Here is a 20,061-nt window from a genome sequence, read left to right as displayed (position 1 = left end):
AATAATTAGGTTATATTTAGATTCATATTTCATACTTCTAACCTAATTATTGTTCATGTGTTATGTTTGAATTGACTCAATTTAATCAAGCGCTTGACTGATAACAAGATACAAACATAACCCACTAATACGAATTATCACCCCCAATTGGGGTGGTATGGTGAGAACCCAAACCAATAGTTTTCATTCCAATCATGCTAAATATCATCCATACTAAAGGATTTCAAGCAAGTGGGAAGATTTCCAGAAGATATCATAGATTTGAGGTTGACGGTTTAGACTAACAAATCCAGATTTGGTGAGGGGTTTAGAGTCCAGACATTCTGAACAATCTTTGATTAAGCCCTCCACGGTCCACCTCTTTCTGTGGGGCATTCTCTCAGCCTCCTGATGTCCAGCTACAATCATCTTCAACCATGCATGCTGCAGAATGTGCTCAGCAGCCTACCTATAGAAGACAATGATCAGGATCGGGTTGTTCCATTGTTCTGCTGCAATTAGGCCTGTGTTCAAAGGAGTTGTCACCCCTGTGGTGTCGTCCTCAATGTTTTTAGGGCTTGATGCATCAATGTACCGGAGTAGATTACAAAATCTAGATGATGAGAAATATTGTAGCTCATAGATGCAGGAAATAAACTATATTTTAGACATCATCATCCTTGCATAACAACTATAAGTCACCAAGTTGACAATCCAACAAATGTACTATACCAAAAAGGGTTTCCAAATTACTGCAGGAGCAAGATCATGAATTACAAAACCATCAAAAACATCACTGCATGATGACCAGTTATACAAAACTAGCTCAAAACCTCATACCTAGATTTAGTGAATGAAAATTTGTCTCAACTGGGTTAACTTCCAAACCCCCCAAAACAATGGGGGGAAATCCAATAAAGAAAAGTAAAGAAAAAATGTACAGTTGTCAAAATCGAAAAGAGGACCTAAGCTTCAAACAACACTGCATTAATCCATTCCATGTTCTGATTATGAGTTACTCATGGGCCTGTGCCCTTGTGGTCCTCTGCATTTGGAGAAGTCCTGGAACCCAGTATATTTTTGCATTTCCTGAAATGTACCAAAAGAAACATCATTAAAATCTTGCAAAAACGATAACAAAATCATTAAGAAGAGAAGAAACTAAAGATGGAAATCATAGAAATTAATAGTCTTGTAAATATTTTGGGAAGATGAATGATGTATATGATATGTTACTATGGGCCAAAGTTAAAGTCAGGCATGTGTAACATCTTGTTTCCTATGTGAATATATAGATCTTTGGTGTCATAGTTTAAATATGTTCAGTGATATTTCAAAAAATAAAATGAAATATTTAAGCTTTATAAAGTGAAAAATGGAGGTAAAAGAGTTGTACAAGTCCAAATCCTCAGTCATCTTCTTGATATCGCTTGACCACAGTACTGGGTCAGTGTTCTTAGACAATGACTCTTGTTGCTGGGTTCTCTCTCTCAGCCACTGCTCAGCTTTGTTGCATTCATTAAGGATCTGCATACATGAAAAGTGAAAATAGTAAAAAAGTATAGACCAAAGAAACGCCACAATTATCATGGTTATGACCAACAAATCCACTGTCATACTTGCTCTCCGTCGTTAGGTGGGAGTGAGCCCACAGACATCCGATGTTCCACAATACAGTTCAACAGATCCCTTGTAGCCTGTGCCCTTGCCTCTTCATCTTTATATCGATTCTCAATAGGATCCACCAGCTACACAAAACCAACAGAAAATCAAGGAAAAGGAAGAAAGTAGAAAGGGTGTCAACTTTTGGATTTTTAGAAGAGATAATCACCATCTTAAGATCCTCCAGTCTAGAGCTATAAGCATTTTCAGTTTCATCATCACCATCCTCGTAAAGCCAGTCCTCTGTCTGCTGTAGGCTTCTGGAGATGCCCTCTCTCTCTTGATCGCTTGCAAAGCTCCGATAGGTGTGGAAAAGCTATTTGCATACATGTAATATTTTAAAATCAAGCATATCAAGAAAGAGATTAAAATACAAAATAAAGCCCTGTCTTTCTTTGACTTAACTACTCTTCCATGCAGCCAGGTATACTCATTCACAAACATAAATACCAGGATAAAAGAACCAAACTCTAATGCTCAAGATCTAGGCCTGATATATGACAAAATATCCAATGCAACATATTTAGAACTGGGGTTTATTTAGTTTTTCACTTTAAGCTAAATGCCATTACAAGCTTGTCATCACTGAAAGTTAAATGAAACCAAAACCCTGCAATATCTCCCAAGTGGCATGCTTTAAGAAAAAATATTTCCATACATTGCATAGACATAACAAAAATGAAAATTGTCACAGGCAAAACCATAAAAGCCATGCAGTTTATAAAACAGTACCCATACAACAAATGTGCATGGATCTCCCTGCACACCAATAAGTAGCATGGATATCTCTTTTATCAAACTAGAAATTAGTATTGAGTCCTGATATAGGTTAGAGTAAACATGGAGAGGCTTTGAAAGCCGGATGGGTTTTGACTTTATTAAGAGCTGGCTGAATCAAACTGAGACCAGGTATTTATATCTTGGATAGATGATATAATGATTATATCTATATTTGAATTTTGATATGTACCTTATTCCGCATGTCGTAGACGTAAGACTCCAAGGCATTCTTCTTCTCTTTGGTCTGCTCCACAGTTCTGTCCTGTTGTGTCAGCTGAATTTCTTTCTCTTGTGCTTCCGAAAGCTCAGCCTCAGTCATTCCCCCATATATGTTCTCACTTACTGGTATCTCATGCCTCCTAGTTGATTTATGCTTTCTCACACCACCAGCCTACACAAGTTATTGGCACTCTGAATGAATTTTACATGTCTCTGGATATGTTTTCATAGCTTGTATATGTCGAGGAAGGTAAGGATCATTATAAAAGAACTTCAAAAAAAAAGAAAAAAAATCTACATGATCCTAAGTGAAGAACATAAAATAAGTCTGTCAGGTCATTATAGTTCAATCATCTCAAATTTATAGTATATAAACTACTTTTTATACCAAAAGAATTCATAGTAATAAGGGATTTTTAATAAAAGGTGGCTTACAAGACATCTGGATGCATACACTATAGCGCAGAAGGATGTACTGGAATGGTGAGACAGAAAGCAAACTTACAGAAGTGGTCTGTGAAGATTTTGACTGAGTAGAGGTACCATCCTCAACACCATTTTCCACTGCCACAGAAGAACCAGAACCAGAAACAGACTCAGCCTCCATTTTGTCCGAGTTCAATTGTGCATGATCCCTAGTAACTGAATCATCTTCATGATCTTCTATCAACTGAGTCCATAATAATATTTGTACCACAAAGAAAAATATCTCAGAAAATGATGAAAACAAAAAAGAAAAAAGAAATAGTGAGTTACAGAAACAAATGATACTTTTGACTCACCGAGGCTGACTCAACAGTGACAATCCCATGGATGTTTAAATGAACTTTAACCTTTACCTTAGCACCATGAGAAGCTTGAAAAGGCCCGATCTGCAGAAACAGTAACCCATCAACTTAGAAGCAGTTGTCATTCACCCATGGATCCATGGTTATGATACCAAGCTATATGCCATATGTAAACCAAGAAAAAAAAATACATCTGTCTAATAATGATAATATACAAAATAGCAACGTATCCACCCTCCTCTCTTCATGTGTGTTATTTAACAGAACAGCAAAAAGAGGCCCATGGTTAAATTTTCATATCTAAATAAAGCTTATTTATCCATATCTTAAAAGATGAGATGCCCTTGCTCTTGGACAATAAAAACTGGGCATTTTGGATAAGAAACCTGCTGCTATGGCTGTTAGTCAAATCCTCCTATAGAGATTATTCTTGGAATCAGAATTGAATAGTTCTGTTTAAAAGAGATCTGATGCTAATGATTGTTCCTCAGTGAAATCCTCCTATAGAGATTACTCTTAGAATCAGAGCAAAATAGGTTGGCTTGGAGCCCTGCTGCTAATGGTTGATTTTCAGTTATATCCTTCTCTTGGGCTTTAGTGCAAAGAGTCAATGTGTCTCTGGAAAGGAATTCGGGGACTGCTGGCTCCTTCAGAAGTGACATTTTCATTTGGAATGCAGTTTGGGAAAGGATTCTTACTTTCTAGCAACAACTCAACTTAGGCAAAGACGGATGATTCTCTCAAGCTGGTGCTGCATGTTAAGAAGGACAGGGAGTCTTCCTATCATCTTTTCATTCATCAAATCAAGGCTCAGGAGCTTTATCCTATTGCTTTGCATCTATTTGGAATTAATTTATTTTAGTTTATCAAACCTAGGTTATCATGGGAAATTCGTTGGTAAAAGGAGAAAGGAAGGTAGCCCTGATTTGTGTGTTCTTGTATGTTAGGAGGGAAAAAAATTGGACATTTGAAGTAAATGTCTATAAAATAATGTAAATGTTTCAGAATAATGCATGTCTTGTAACGATAAGATAATACAATTTTCAAACGGAAAGATTTCTCCTTCCATATAAGCTCAAAAATGCTTTAAAGTGCGCATATACCGTAAAACAACCAATTTTTGAAGGCATGCCAGCAGGCAATTCATTTGGATTGGCATAGAATGCTTCCAAGTGGAACAGACTACTTCGTTGAAATGTCAGAATTTTAGCACTTGGAATGGGTTGGCCTTTTGGAAACAGTATGCTATTTGTCATCGTGCAAATTGGGACTTCATCTGATGAGAATCCTATAGAGAAAGGCAAAGAATCTTGAACCTGCATAAGAACATATACTGGCAATTACAATCCTCAAATGCGATAATAAGCCATGCAAGTAGATACTTGTGTACATGTGTGAAAGTGTGCAGCAGATGAAAATCATTATATTATGTATTTAAATTTTATACTCACAAAAGAATCCTACCGTGCCATTCAGCTCTATCTAACACATATTTTGTTGTTGTTATAAGAGCAAGGTTTCAGAATAAATTATAATAATAATCATAAAAATAGGTGTAAAGTAAAAAGATATGAAAAAAACAGATGTAAACAATCACCTATGAAAGGAAACTCTTCTTTTTTCTTTTTTTTTTTGAATAAAGGAAACGTCTATTAGTAAAGAGAAATGCCAAAATGTGTCCCAAAGTACATAGAGAGTATATAACGGGCAGCTAAAAGCACCACCAAAAAACAAAGGGGGACAACAATGAACTGGCACTCCTCAACAATCACCTATGAAAGAAACATGCAAATCATATCTAGAATAATCCCAATCTGAAAATATAACAGCAAGATGATGCACAAGCTCAAAAAAATATCAAGAAGATTCTCTTAAGGAATAAGAATGTGGGGAAAAAATAGATTCTACAAACCATATGAGTACAAAAAATAAATAAATGACACCCACACAAATATCTAACAAATGAATGAACCTACCTAGAAACAGGTGGACATGTGCAGTTTCTAACAGTTTTTGGAAGGAAACCCAAAGAAATCAAATTAAGACAACAGAAATGTTACTCTTCTAAGAGAACAACAGGGAAAAGAATACAGATGCAAGTAAAGTTAGGCCTTCAAGGCCCAATCTTTTTTCATTATGCCTTATATAGCACTCTTTTTTGTGTGAGGCCCTAGCAAAAAAGCATCACAAGACTGGAAGACAAACTAATTTAACCTTGCTCACAATTATATGGATACTTTGCCCGGATCCTCATCCACTGGATCCTTTACATCCTAGGTAGTACTAAAACAGATCAACTACTTTTCATTTTCTTAATTATTTAACCTGTGCTTTGGAGATGCACCATTTAGGTTTAGTTTCCTAAAATTTTTTTAAACATGTATGAGTTCCAGGCCAAGCATGTGCACCTAGCAGCCCCTGTCAAGACACTTGAAACACATGTAGTGGCTGACCCTTCTGACATCACACTGCTTTTAGCATACTTGGATCAGGGGCTTACACTCCTAACCTCATCCAGGTCATTCAGGACAACTGGATACCATTCTTACAAGGCCCATGATCAAGGACTATTGTTTCCATGTTCCCCACACCCTTTTTTCCCTTTACATCTGTGATTATTATTTCTTGTAATCCTTCAGTCTAAGAGCCTGTTACGTTCCTGTTTTCAAGAACTGTTTTCCGTTCTTGAAAACAAAAAATACAAAAAACTTGTTTGGGGAAAGGGGTGTATTTTTGTCTTTTGTGTTTTCCATGTTCTCAAAAACCACTTTTTTGAGAACAATAAAAAGATGTTTTCATTGTTTTTTCACTGTTCATAAAATAGATTGTTTTTCGTGTTTTCTCTTTCTTCTTTTTGTGTTTTCCTAACTGTTTTTCGTGTTTCCACAAAGGTGAGCTTCATCCAACCCCCACACCCCCACCCGTACCCGCAAGCCCTTTCTTCTTCCTTAAATTATTGAAATTAATATACTTACACATGGTTACAAAGTCTTCATTTGTTTAAGAAAATTATAACTGTTGTAAAAATTTCAAAATGGAATAATTTTTTTTTAATTTAAATGAATTGTGCATATGAAAATTATTTATATATTTATAATATCAAGTTAATGAAAGAAAACACTTTATTAATTAAAAAAATAACTTTCAAACATGTTTTTTGTTTTACTTATTCTAAAAAACTTTTTTATTAACTCAACAAAACATTTTTTTTTTTTTAGAACAAAAACTGTTTTCCAGAATTCAGTTCCCATATACAATTTTTTTTTTTCTGAAAACACAAAAAACTGTTCTCAAAAACTGTCTTCCAGAACAGTTTTCAATAACAACCAAACAGACCCTAATTTTTTTTTACTTTCTCAACCATACATGATAGTATCTATGCTCTCCTAAATCAACACTGTTTTTCCATACCCAATACAACATTTCTTTCTCCTAATTACTATTATAACGAAAAGACATAAATTAACTACAATTATTACAAAAACAAAAGAAATCAATGAGAAAATTTTGAAACCATTATTTCTATGTACTGTACTAATAAAAAAAGAGCTTAGTTCAATGAAGAAAAACATCAATTCATGTATCAAATCAACTTCTTTTTCTTAAAATTTTGTGTTTGCCTATAAAAATTAAATAAATTTTGCCTTAAGTGAAGAAAGATATTTTGTAGGTTTTTAAAGAAAATTTTGGCTACAAGTTTACCGCATATGCTAACGATGACTACCTAAAATCCAAATCATGACCCGCATAACTGTGAGGCTATGAAGCCGGTCCACCTTGCACTATCATCCTATAAAACCTTCCAACCAGTTGGGTTCAGCTTCTCCAATGAGCCACTGGAGCAAGTTTAGTCAAGTGACTACAACAACTCCGCTATGCAAACGTTAGAATCCTACTATCCAATGAATCCCACTCACAAGATAAAGAGTGGCAGAATTGGTTTAGGTGGGAGGATCTTGACAAAACAAATTTTCTCTCTTTTTCCAAAACATTATCATAAGTTTGTGGGATCTTGTGTTTTCTTTATTTGGTGTTAATTGGGTTCTTCCGTTTACGGTTAGAGACACTCTATTAAGTTGATATGTTTCTTTTAAGGACAAGAAGCATAGAAAGGTTTGGCGGGCAGTCCCTCTTTGTTTATTTTGGACGGTTTGGAAGGAAAGAAATAGGATAGTCTTTGATAATGAGGTTTTGTCGATTCAAAGATTGAAAAATTCCTTTGTTTGTAATCTCTTATCCTGGGCTAAATCTTCTATAGTTGTAGACCCCTTAACTTTGTTTAACTTTGTGGACTGGTTGGGTTCTTATTGAGGGCGGGTGAGTGCTTGTTTTTTTGTGTTTTTTGTTGTTTTTTTAGGTGACGCTTGTATACTCCCTGTATGCTCTGGGTCGCCTTTCAAGCACTCTTTTTCTAATATATCTTTGTGCATTTACCTATCAAAAAAAAAAAAAAAGTTTTTTGACCACTAAAACAAGTGCTGATACAAAATGAATGAAATTGTTGATAGGGCTGGTTTTTTATTACTTGACACTTGACTTGCTAAATGAAACCATCAAATAGTGGACATCAATCCATTTCTCCAATGGCATGGTAATGTGTTGGTTTTTTTTTGATAGATGAAGACAACTTGAATTGAAAAGACGCCAAAACAAGGGGCACACCCTACTTATACAGGCAATATACAAAGAGAGCCAAAACAAGGTTGCAAAAAGAAAGAAAAAACCTAAAAAGGTAAAAAGCTAGCCAACATGCCAATCACCCAAAAAATTTACAAAAGAGAGAGAGTCTAAATCTAAAAACTGCTGAGACCACTTTAGAAGAGACCAAAAAAAGAGGTTCCTCAAGCAGGGATCTGATATCTCTTCCTCTTGGAACGTTCTTCGGTTTCGCTCTCCCCAAATACACCAAAAAAGACAAATAGGAGCCAATCTCCAAATTGCTCTCCTCTCCTCCTCTAACCCCTTAACTTTCCATACCAGAAGCAGATTTCTCACTGAGGCCGGGAACACCCAAGTCCAAAAAAAGATAGTAGCAAAGTCCATAACTCTCTTGTCCTACCACAATGAATCAAAATGTGGTATGTCGATTCCTCATTGTCTTTACAAAGGCTGCACCTGTTGACCATGGATCAACCCCTCTTCATTAACATGTCTACTTTTAAAAATTTTCCCCAAACTACTTCCCATGCAAAAAAAATGAGTTCTAAGAGGGGCATACGAACCCCAAATCTCTTTGGCTGGAAATAAAAGGCTATTCTCAGCCCTTAAAGACCTATAATACGATTTGACATTAAACTTTCCCCTTCTCTCAATCTTCCAAACTAAGGAATCCTCCCCTTCTTGAATCTTTACTGTAGAAACATGTTCCAAAAAACAAGTCACCTCCTCCAATTCCCAATCTTGGAAAAATCTTCTAAAGTGCACCTCCCAACCCCCGCCTCCACCTCCTTGTCTCCCCTAAAGGTAAGCCACTGCAACAGAATTATGGGTTCCAATTCTGAACAGCAAAGGGAAAAGATCCGTCAGCTTAGAATCCCCAACCCAAATGTCCCACCAAAATCTCGTGAGTCTATCATTTCCAATACGGATACTAGTTCTAAGAAGGAAACCCTCCCAACCCTTTCTAATGTCTTTCCAAAGGCCCATCCCATAAGAATCCCTTACCTCTCAAGTGGTCCAATCCCCTTCCTCCTCTCCAAATTTTCCAACAATGACTTTCCTCCAAAAACTCTCCCTTTCTAGAGGAAATCTCCAAAGTCATTTTCCTAGCAAAGCTTGATTGAAAACCTCCAAATGCCTTAACCCAACCCTCCATGCTTCTTATCTTTACAAATAACCGACCAACTTACCAAGTGGATCTTCCTTCTCTCCTCCAAATCTCCCCACAAAAACTCCCTTTGAATTCTCTCCAATCTAAGTCTCACTTTCTTTGGGATTACAAAAAGCATCCCCTCAACCCCCCACCACTTGTTATGAGTAGATGCCTTATATTTTTGTAAAATGATTCATGTCTTGCCAATTCAATTCTTTGGGTTTGCCTGCTCTCATGGTTTTTTTGAAGGGTGTCATGCTCTAAATTTATATAAATTTAAAAATTACTTGGCTGGGGCTTGACAATATAATAGTAGAAATGTCAGCATCCAACTCACTCAATTTTGTGATATTTATATAATTTGCAGCCAAAAATCCAAGCTTCATAATCGGTGACTATTTGCCCATTGGAAACACTGAGAGTCTAAGATGTTGGAGCATCAAGTTTACATGCAGCTCGTTAACTTTAATATGCATATATAAAAGATGTTTTGAAACCTTCAATGGACAATAGTAACACATGAGGAAGAGAGAGAGAGAGAGAGAGATGCACATACAACAAACTGTAAGATTCATTACTAGAAAAATTGAAGGCATAAATTAAACAATACATGTACTTCCAAATAGTAAATGCAAAATTGTGATTGAGGTGCAACTTGAACATATAAATAGTCTATCTCAACCTGGATTAAATGCAAAGTGCATGTAGGAGATACAAAAGGAAAACAAGTAAATACAATGACAAATAAAAGATCAAAGTTGGCATACAACAACATTTCATTTAAATAAAAATATATTAGCACCACAGAGTAATAATAAAGAACATTTATTTATGGATAGGAACCTGAAAGGTGTTGTTATTTTCTATCAAAATACAAACCTCGTAATCTCTGACCCGGAAAATAGGACTAAGCATAGCACACTGAAGAGCACATCCACGTGCCACACATTCACTTACATTCAGCGTTCTTCTGGGTTCTCTCCGGAATAAAGAAGCTAGCAGTCTAGAAATAGCCGGGATCCTAGACCCTGATCCGACAAGCTCAACAGCATGGATCTTGTCCACAGTCAACCTTGCATCAGATAGAGCTTGATTACAAGGAACACGAATCCTCTCAAATAATCCTGAAGCCAGATTCTCAAATTCCTCCCTTTTAATAAAACCCTTAACGTCTTTCTCATCCATCAAACACTCAATATTGAGAGGTGCTTCTGCATTTGCACTCAAAACCTTCTTCAACTTCTCACATGCCACTCGTAGTCTAACAGATGCCCTGACATTAGAATACACATCAATGTTGTATTGCTCCTTAAATTGTGCTGCAAAATATTTAAACAAAACCTCGTCAAAGTCTCTGCTTCCCAAACTTCTGTCATAAGCATGTGAAAGTATCTTCATATAGCCAGCCTCAAAGGATGCAATAGAAACCTGGGTATCACAATGGCCAATATCAACAAAAACAATATAAGTTGGACCTGCACTGGAGAAGTCTGTTTTGTAAATCCCATAACCTAAAGCAGTAGCAGTACAGTCATGTAGCAGTCTCAAAGGCTTCAATCCAGCAATTTCCGCAGCATATAAATAAGCACGTCTCTGCAAGTCTGTGAAGTATGATGGAATTCCAATCACACAATCCAATATGGGAAATTCTAAATTTTTCTCTGTTATATCTTTCAGATGCGCAAAAAGCATTGCCAATATCTGAACTGGTGTAAAGGTATGCCGCTCACCCAAGTATTGCAAATGTATCAAAATGCCACCATCTGGGCCTTCAGAAGTCTCAAAAGGAAACATCTTTAACTCATCCTTAATGTGTGGTTCCGAAAAATTCAGACCAATCAGTCTCTTCACCTGAAAGATTGTGGATCTAGGGTTCATGGTAGCTGAAGCAGCTCCGGCAGACCCCAAAATTCGCTGCTTCTCCCCGAAACATACCACTGATGGGGTTTCACGTTTTGATTCATCATTCAACAAAACATCTATCCCTCGCTGCTTCACAACACTGATCACACAATTCTCATTTCCAATATCAAACCCCACAACACTCATTTCAACTAACCCAGAGCATATATCACCCCAAACAACACCACAACAAAATCTGCCGTACAACAAATGAATTCAAATCCAACCTCCTCACTTATCAACCAATCAACTCAGCAGAATTATTCCTAGAAAACGAAACACTGAAATTTCACCAAAGAAAACCTAAATTGGCCGGAACTGAATTGATAAAAAAACAAACGTTCTACTGAGAATTACAAGTCATGTTCACGAAAATAAAGCACAAAAAAATTCAAAACCCCCGCATTCATATCAATCCTTTGTCTCCGCACCTGGTCAGCAAAAAAAGAAAAATCAAAATTTTGAATTACAGATTACAGATTACTAAAAAGAACAGCTTCCGCACAACTGAGCCCAATTCAACCACTTAGTACGGAAACCATGTAGGACCCAAAATCTCACTTTTCCCATGGTTTCTGAGCAAGCAAACGAGGGGAGAAATTGAAGATTACTATAAAAAGTGTGAATGATTCGCAAATTTCAAGAGACATGAGAAATGGAATACCTGGTTAAGGAAGAGTAGAAGATGTGAAGATCAAATTGCCAAAACGAAACCCTAGAAACTGCCGATAGAGAAAATGGAGTTATCAGCGGTGGGGCGATAAAATCTCGGTTTTTTGGGGCGGAAACCAGAGAGCCGCTTGTAAGAATTGTGACAGAGAGCCTCCGTTTTCGGTGGGCTAGACCATACGGGAGGTCTCCACATGAAACGCTGCGTTTTGAAGGCTCAGAGAACGAAACGGAGAAGGTAAATTGTAAACGGAGCACAACAGGACCCTGCTTTCTCTACCGTGAAGAGAAGAATACGGAGAAAACGAAACGGCGCGTTTCGACTCAAAGGGCAAGAGACGATGAAACCAAAGCGCCGCGCATGATAAAGGATGAAACGGCGTCGTTTCAAATTTGGGTTTAAATGCAAAAATAACTTCTTTTTTTTTTTTTTTAATAATAAAAGTTAAAACCCTTTGTAATATCCCACATCCAATAAAATAAATAAAAAATTTAACGCTATATAAGTATAAAATTCTCGTTTTTAAAGTCATGAGGGTCTTTTAGATTTACAACAAACAATATTTATACGATTGAAAATTGATCATTACATTTTTTTTAATGCTTTAAAAATCAAAATAATAATAAATAAATAAATATTCTAAATAATTTCATCCATCAATTTAATTACCAATTGGGATATATTAAAAAAAAAAAAACAATGATTTTAAAAAATTAGAACATAAATGATGCCCCCAAACATGGGTCTTGTTTGGAATAATGTTTAGTGTTTTAATTTAACTAGAAATTGAACCCGTCGGAGCCACAAGACAATTTTGATATGATGAGGGTTGTGGGTGTTGAGTCAACTTGCTTTTGAGAATTAAAAGCTAAGTAGTCAAAATCCAATCAAATTAGTTTACTCGATTTTAAAACTAAGTTTTTTTTTATCAAACTTATATATAAGATTTAGCATCATATAATAAAATAAAATAAATCTTGCATGAAAAATAAATATAGATTTAGCTTATATCTTTAAAAATTATTTTTTTGAAAATTTTAATTTTTAAAACCATTACTTTCTAAATAAAAATTATTAGAATAATGAGTAAACATCGTATGTTGGTAATTTTGTTTTAATTATTTTATAACTTATAAAACTTTTTAAATAGTTACTAACTTTCCATTAAAGATTCAAGGTTGTTATTAGTTCAATAAAAAAAGTCACAAGTAATTTTAAAATGATTTAGTTTGTGACAAGTTAAGTGTTCAAAGGGTTGAAGATAATCGGTATATTATATTTTATAAATACTAGGAATGCTCAAGCAGTGAAAGTAGCACTCGAGCTTTTGGAAAATGTGGTATGATATTTTTTAGAATTTCATGAAATCTTTATTTGAAAGAATTGGAATATTGATCTCTTAACGCTTGAAGGCTTGTATAACTATAACTCTTTTAGGTTGGACATTGGTTGAGAGAGTATTTATGATCTATCTTCATTTGATGAATTAGAAATTATTACCTAACAGTTAGGTAATTCTATATAACTTACTCTTATATGATATATTTAGATTTGAGATTTGAGATGATTTTTACCTCTACAATTAGCATAAGGGTTTTACCTCTTAATTTTTATTTTTATTTTGTCTCACTTGCATACTTTGATTATTTTGTTTATATTGATTATCACTGATATCTCGTATGTTTAAATTGAGTTATTTTATTCAAAGCTTTTATTATAATCCCTAAAAATACACTTATTCACTCATCTTTGATGTTACCCTATTAGACATAGATTTTTAATAAATCCTCAAGAATTTTTGAGTCTTATATAAAAATTATTGTTATTTTTAAATTTTAAAAACAAAAACATAAAGAATATTGTAATCAAATGCAATTTTGAAATATAATGAATTCCAAATACAATAATAGTTCCATTGTAATTATTATTGTAATCAAATGGACAGATAATGAAGTAATTATTAACATTTTTTATATGACTTTTGAATATGACATTTATACAATATGTTTAATGTGAATAATATTTACAATAAGGCATCATTGAAAACAAGGGTAATTGTTATAACATCTATATAATTATTTACATAATTTAGCAAAATTTATTTACTATAATAATAAAAAATAAATAAATAAATAAATAAATAATTTACTAAAAAAGCTATATAGCTTAAAAAATAATTCCCTTGAAAGGTAAGGGTGATACTATTTCTCCTAAAAAATAATCATTTTATAATTTATGTGAAAAAAAAAATTCTATATTTTGTGAAATTCTAATAAGATAAGAATTGACCTAATTGAAATTGAAGTCAATATAAAAATAAAGGTAATTAAGTTATTATAATGGTATAAATATTAAATAATTCCTAATTTTTTTTTTTAAATATTTCTATCTTTGACACATTTCCTATGGGAGAAAATTTAAAATTATGCCTCCTACCCTAGATCCATCATCCTAGAAGCATCTCACCTTCTCCCATCACATGGAAAAAACCAATTGGTAAGGCATGTTTGGTGTATGTTTCACTTTTATTTTTTCTCATACATCATGTTCATTGCTTTGATGTCATTGGTGATTGGGATGCTTCCGTTTTCTACCAATGGCCAAACAATATTGACCATAGATTTTATTTTATTTTTTTTTCTTTTTGTTTGGGGAAAGGGAAAATTTCTTATCTTCAATTTTGGCCACTATGATCACAAAGAGTCACTTGCTCATTTGACTTGTAGAAGGTCATGCAATCATGTGGGTATTATTTTTTTTTGTTGTTTCCTCCAAATAAAACCCACCTCACAAATGCTCCAAACAAATCGATTCCAATTACCCAAAAGAAAATTTATTAGAGAATTAAAAAGGGGGAAATGAGAAAGTAATAATAAAAATATTATTGATAATGGCAAAACCGTAATTCAAGTCAAGTCCATGTTGGAAGAAGGATGGAGGAGGGAGACGTAGAGAAAGTGTCGATGACTATAATATGATCGTTTCTGAAACACAAATTTGAGTGTCTCACCCTCTTTCAATCATCTTCCAGGAAATTGCTTTCAATCTTCCTTCACTCTCTCTTCTTTTCCGTGTCATTCTCTCCAGTATTTTCTTGAGAATTGGTACGTAAAGACAAGTCTCCTTTGACTTCTGGACACTCTGTTTTGGGTTCCTTAGGACAGGAGCATCTGAACATGAAGGTCTTTGAACACCCCAATTCAATTTAGTTGATTTTATTCGGTTTTTGTAGAAATTCAAGCTATCCCAGATTTTGAGTCTTTTGCTTTCTTTCCGTTTCCTTTATTTTCTTTTGTTTTCTTGGGAATCAGGCAGAGTTGCTCTGTTGCTTAGGCGAAGAAAATGAGCGTATTGAGAACCCCACTTCATCTCAGTTGATTTAAGTCGGTTTTTGTATAAGTGGAAGCAAACCCAGGTCTTAGTTTTCTGGTTTTCCTTTCTTTTGTTTTTCGTTGCTTTCTCGGCAACCAAACAGGGTGTTATTGGTTCTGTATAACCCGTCAGTCTAAAGTTTGATTTAGTGTTTCCGAGAAAAGAAAGATTCTAGGAAATTTTGGTTTGGCTAAGTTATAGTATGGGCAATTGGTTGGGTGGTGTGGTTTTAGCTATCCTTTTTATTTTTATTTTTTTCCTTTACTTTATTGGTTACCAATCAGGGTGTTGTTGATTTGGTTTAGCTATTTCTATCTGTTTTTATTTAAGATGCCAGGGTTTTGAATTTTCCTGCTTCGTTGTGAGGTTTTAAATGTTGCAGTCTTTATCAAGTTGTCTCTGTTTTGAATTCTGGGCTCCGTTTGGTTACCTAGATAACGGGGAAAAGAAGGACACGGCTTCCAAAACTTCAAAAAATTCTCTATATTTCTTCCACCTACTCTCCACCCACACAGAATTTTGTTGACACTGGTTAAGTTTTTTCTCAATCTTTTCTGTATTTGACTCAGGTTTTGTTGGATTAGAAGACATCAAGTTTTCCAAAATTTGAAGTTCTGCACAGGTAATCTATGAAGAAAATGGCTATAATCTTCCTTTCCCTTTGAATTTCCTCTGCTTTCTCAGGAACAAAAAGTTATAGCATCGATTCTGCTAAAATTCATTCCAATCTTCTTTTCCCTCTACTTTTAGCTATTACATTTTCATTAAGCACGGCATGGAGAAAACTGCAAGTGGTTCTGTTATGAGGAATAGAAGGTTGGAGAGTTTCTTCAACGCAAGTCCTATTCCAAACATGGGGGTGTCCTGGAAAATTGGCTCCAAGAAAGGGGTAGGAGAGAGGCCGAAAACCGATTTGTATGTTGAGGATGATGGATGGATGTCTATACTGATATCCTGGATTCGGATTGTCACATGTTTTGTGTCGATGATGGTTACTACCTTTGTGTGGGCCTTAATCATGCTTGTGCTTCTTCCATGGCCTTATGAGAGACTAAGGCAAGGGAATATTTATGGGCATGTGACTGGTCGAATGCTGGTAAGCTACCTACCTTTGATTCCATGTCAAGCTGGCTTGTTTCTCAAATTCAAAATCAGACAGCTTTCATGTTGGATATTTTTGTATGTTTCTTTCTCGGGTTCATGATAACTGTAGTAACCATCCTTTTAGTGCTATTTAGCAGAAAAGATGATGAAAAGCAGATTTCTCGGGTGTCCTTTGACTGAGGTTGCTGAATTCTCTGGTTTTGATTCTAACATTATCTCCTTACGCTTAGTCCAACTCCCACCTGTTTACTTGTTTCTAACAATTGCTTTTCATCATCTTATGCATTTACAACTTGTAGTTGTGGAAAAAAAATTTCACTTTCGATGTGTTGGTATGGTTGGTTTTTAGATGTTTTGGATTCACTACTTAATGATTCATGATAAAATTATGTGCTCTTACTGATGTAGTGAACATCAGGCACACCTCGATTACGATTCCCTTCAATGATTATTTGTTTGTTTGCTTGCTATGCTGGGACAGAATGATATGATAATGTAGGTGGAGGTGAACTGGCTTTCCATGCCAAAATAAAATTAGGGGTCTCTTTTTGGGGCAGTTGGGAAGATGGAGACCAACAATGGGTTCATGAATGAGGGCACAATACAATTACATTGTCACCTAAACTTCAGTTTTTAAAGCCTTTTTTTAAGAGTCCTGGAAATTTGTTTCATACATAGAGAAAGCTTATCTATATGGTTGGAAGTTAATGTGCGGCTAGGTGCCCAAGGAGAAGTACGCTCTTTTCTCAGTTAATTGTTTGATTCTTGACAAGCCCAAATATTTATCGATGCGAAACCGAAACTGTGACCACAACTGGGCATTGTTTAGGGAAGGTTATCTCCTTCAGGTTTGGCAGACCTATGAAATGCTCATTGTATCATAAGAAGGCATAACAAGACAAATGAAAAGATGGGGTTGAAAAACTATGCCTGTTAATCTGAATACCATTAAAAGATAAATTGGGTTTGCCTCTTATACCCATTGCCTAAGGACTCCTCTTTTCCTTCTTGATGCATAGTAAATTGTAATAACATTCTTATGTTGAAGCATTTCTGATGCTGTGTCCATTTCATTTTAGTTTTTAAAACTTTGAGACAGCTATGTTTGGATGATTAGAATTTTCAGGATGTTGATCGCAGATGTGGATTTTGGGGAATCCTATGAAGATTGAAGGTGCCGAGTACTCTAACACAAGGGCTATTTATATCTGTAATCATGCATCTCCACTCGACATTTTCCTTATGATGTGGTTGACTCCAACGGGCACTGTTGGCATTGCAAAGAAAGAGGTATATATACCAAAAGTTTCTTGATTAGGCAATATCCAGTTCTCTAAAACATAATACAGCAGGGATACCAAGAAAGTTCCTCCTTTCCTCTAAATCTGTCATGCAAAACTTTCTAACACCAAGAGACATCTTTGGATATTTATAACCCGGGATATGAATGTCATTGATCTGTTTTTAATCATCCGGCTAGATGTAACACCTGAGATGTGCATGCTAGCATCGCCTAGTAGGTTTTGTGCATTTTTACTAGCATACAAACATTTAAGAGCTTATGAAGCATGGGAGAGATTTGAGGTTGATAGAAGAAAACACCTTGAATGAAAAGTTATGTTGTGCAGATTGTATGGTACCCTTTGTTTGGGCAACTTTATGTCTTGGCCAACCATCTCCGCATTGATCGCTCCAACCCAACTGCAGCCATCCAGTCCATGAAGGAGGTATGACACTTTTCTTCTGACATTTTGTTTCTGGGATATTTTGTTTCTGTACCTAAATAGCGTTTCTTTGATGCTCAGGTGGCTCGTGCAATTGTCAAAAACAAACTGTCCTTGATCCTTTTTCCTGAGGGCACCAGGTCCAAGGATGGACGATTACTCCCTTTTAAAAAGGCAATCTCAACTCTTTGATTGATAATACATCGTTTTTGTTTTGGGCTTTCTATGATAATATAGCCAGCTGAACAATGTTGATTATTTAGCTCCAAGCCTCACACCCAGGTCTAATACTCTCTCATCTAGAAGGCTAGAAACATCTATGGTCTGATGACTTCTATTGGGCATTGGGTGAATGCTTTGATTAAAGATTCATTCACCAGACAGCTTGGAACAACCAGTTGGCTGTTTGGTTTATGCTTTGATCTTAGAGCTGTTTCATGGGCACCACCCAGAGGCATCCGGGTGAATCATAAATCCCAATGTATAAACAACATCATTCGGTTTCAAGGCTTACTTCTGTGATATAAATTATAACATGCTGTCTGAATATGGGATATTTATGATAATGAATATTAGTCATTGTGATGAAGATTGAGGAAATGAACAGAAGGATCCCACTCTAATCACAATCAGTCATAACTATTATAATCTTCTGCATTCCGATATTAGGCAGTGTGTATACTGTTTCCCCACTCTCTTGCTCTTGCTCCTTACTGAAGCACTTCTTGATTTTCCCTTGCAGGGTTTTGTCCACTTGGCAATGCAATCGCACCTCCCTATCGTTCCAATTGTCCTGACAGGCACTCATCTTGCATGGAGGAAGGGCAGCTTACATGTTCGACCAGCACCCCTTACTGTAAAGTATCTTCCCCCAATCAAAACCGATGATTGGACTGCAGACAAGATCGATGACCATGTAAAAATGGTGCATGACATATACATCAAACACCTCCCACAGCCTCAGAGACCTCTTGTGGTAGAAGAAGAAACTCCCACCAAGGGCTGAAGTTTATGGTTGAGGTTTTACCTCTTTGATGTGTGTTTTCTTCAGTTGAGTTGGAAGAATTTCACAAAGTGCCATGATAACTGCTACAATAAGCCCACATTTAACCTTGATTCAGATATGAGCAGAACCTACTAATGTGTTGTGCTGCCTTTTGTTGGGGAAAATAAGCCTGGAAGTCACACAAAAAGAGCTTCCATATTATATTAGTCACACAGCCATTTCATGCTTTTAAGTTTGGGTATATTTGGTGCAAATTCTAGCTTGCACTATATCAATCTAATAACTTGGTTAGGCCTCTTGCCACATGTAGGGATGACAACGGGCCAGTTTTGGGTAGACCATCTCCGACCGTATTTAGACCTCTAATCCCAAAGAGGTAGCATAGGTTTAACTTTTCTATATTTTTAAAAAATTATAGTTATAAATTCTATAACTTATTTTTATGAGAAATAAATTCTTTCTATTTTATGTGTGAAAAAAGAAAAAAAATTAAATTAAATTATTGGTAAATTTATTTAATTATATATATAATTGGGGCTAGTTGTGACAAAACAATACTCAAAATTGATCGGAGCTTTTTTTTTTAAAAAAAATATCATAACTTAAATTGGAATATTTTTCTATATTCTATCCAATATGATATGTTATATTACAAGAGTATTAGATTTGTTAAAGAATAAAAAATTGAAATGAAACATATTAGTTATTTCGACATAAAAAATATATTGTTTTTGGATGCCTTTATTTAAAAAATACAAAAATCTCTTTCACATTTAGCATTATTTGAAGTCCCAGATTATTTTTCAATTAATAATTTTATTTTGTACTAATAATTAAAATATTAAAAGTTTCATAAATAAAGAATTCGATATTTTTGAACCATAGATTTAGTTTTTTTTTTTCAAATTAAAATTTTTTGTTTTGCAAAATGAGTAACATGAAAAAAAAATTAAAAAATAAAATAAAATATGTGAAAAAAAAAATTATGAACCATGGGTCCTTTGTCTATAAGATTATTAAATCCCATGCACAAAGAATAGGAG

The 20,061-nt window shown here is 35.0% G+C and overlaps 2 protein-coding genes across 3 annotated transcripts; one reads left to right on the top strand and one right to left on the bottom strand.

The window, feature by feature from the left end:
* Positions 1-701: 701 nt before the first annotated feature.
* LOC117909068 (heat shock 70 kDa protein 16) lies at positions 702-12,000 on the bottom strand. Its single transcript, XM_034822971.1, has 10 exons — positions 11,807-12,000; positions 10,120-11,573; positions 4,532-4,744; positions 3,423-3,512; positions 3,146-3,310; positions 2,612-2,812; positions 1,811-1,957; positions 1,599-1,727; positions 1,376-1,506; positions 702-1,068 (listed from the first exon to the last, which is right to left on the bottom strand). The coding sequence occupies exons 2-10, from the start codon at positions 11,287-11,289 to the stop codon at positions 999-1,001; spliced, it is 2,316 nt and encodes a 771-aa protein (XP_034678862.1). The 5' UTR covers positions 11,290-11,573; positions 11,807-12,000; the 3' UTR covers positions 702-998.
* A 2,800-nt stretch (positions 12,001-14,800) lies between these two features.
* LOC117908534 (1-acyl-sn-glycerol-3-phosphate acyltransferase-like) lies at positions 14,801-19,250 on the top strand. 2 transcript variants are annotated; one of them, XM_034822170.1, is made up of 7 exons: positions 14,801-14,994; positions 15,754-15,806; positions 15,935-16,280; positions 17,429-17,578; positions 17,917-18,015; positions 18,094-18,186; positions 18,755-19,250. In XM_034822170.1, exons 3-7 carry the CDS (start codon positions 15,960-15,962, stop codon positions 19,016-19,018), a joined length of 927 nt encoding a protein of 308 aa, XP_034678061.1. In that variant the 5' UTR covers positions 14,801-14,994; positions 15,754-15,806; positions 15,935-15,959; the 3' UTR covers positions 19,019-19,250. The 2 variants fall into 2 exon arrangements, with proteins under 2 accessions (XP_034678061.1, XP_034678060.1); XM_034822169.1 differs by having other exon boundaries at positions 14,802-14,916.
* The last annotated feature ends 811 nt before the right edge of the window (positions 19,251-20,061 follow it).

This window comes from Vitis riparia, chromosome 19 (genome assembly GCF_004353265.1).
Source record: "Vitis riparia cultivar Riparia Gloire de Montpellier isolate 1030 chromosome 19, EGFV_Vit.rip_1.0, whole genome shotgun sequence".
Taxonomy (NCBI): Eukaryota; Viridiplantae; Streptophyta; class Magnoliopsida; order Vitales; family Vitaceae; genus Vitis; species Vitis riparia.
Note: the sequence above shows the minus strand (reverse complement) of the source record. Positions and strands in the feature narration are given on the sequence as shown.

Excerpts from the sequence above, each read along its gene's own strand:
- LOC117909068 (XM_034822971.1), bottom strand. The coding sequence starts at position 11,289 with ATGAGTGTTGTGGGGTTTGATATTGGAAATGAGAATTGTGTGATCAGT. Across the intron at positions 3,513-4,531 it reads CAAAAATTGGTTGTTTTACG|ATCGGGCCTTTTCAAGCTTC; the intron begins GTATATGCGCAC and ends CTGTTTCTGCAG. Across the intron at positions 2,813-3,145 it reads AATCTTCACAGACCACTTCT|GCTGGTGGTGTGAGAAAGCA; the intron begins GTAAGTTTGCTT and ends TAACTTGTGTAG.
- LOC117908534 (XM_034822170.1), top strand. The coding sequence starts at position 15,960 with ATGGAGAAAACTGCAAGTGGTTCTGTTATGAGGAATAGAAGGTTGGAG. Across the intron at positions 17,579-17,916 it reads TTGGCATTGCAAAGAAAGAG|ATTGTATGGTACCCTTTGTT; the intron begins GTATATATACCA and ends TATGTTGTGCAG. Across the intron at positions 18,187-18,754 it reads GATTACTCCCTTTTAAAAAG|GGTTTTGTCCACTTGGCAAT; the intron begins GCAATCTCAACT and ends TTTCCCTTGCAG.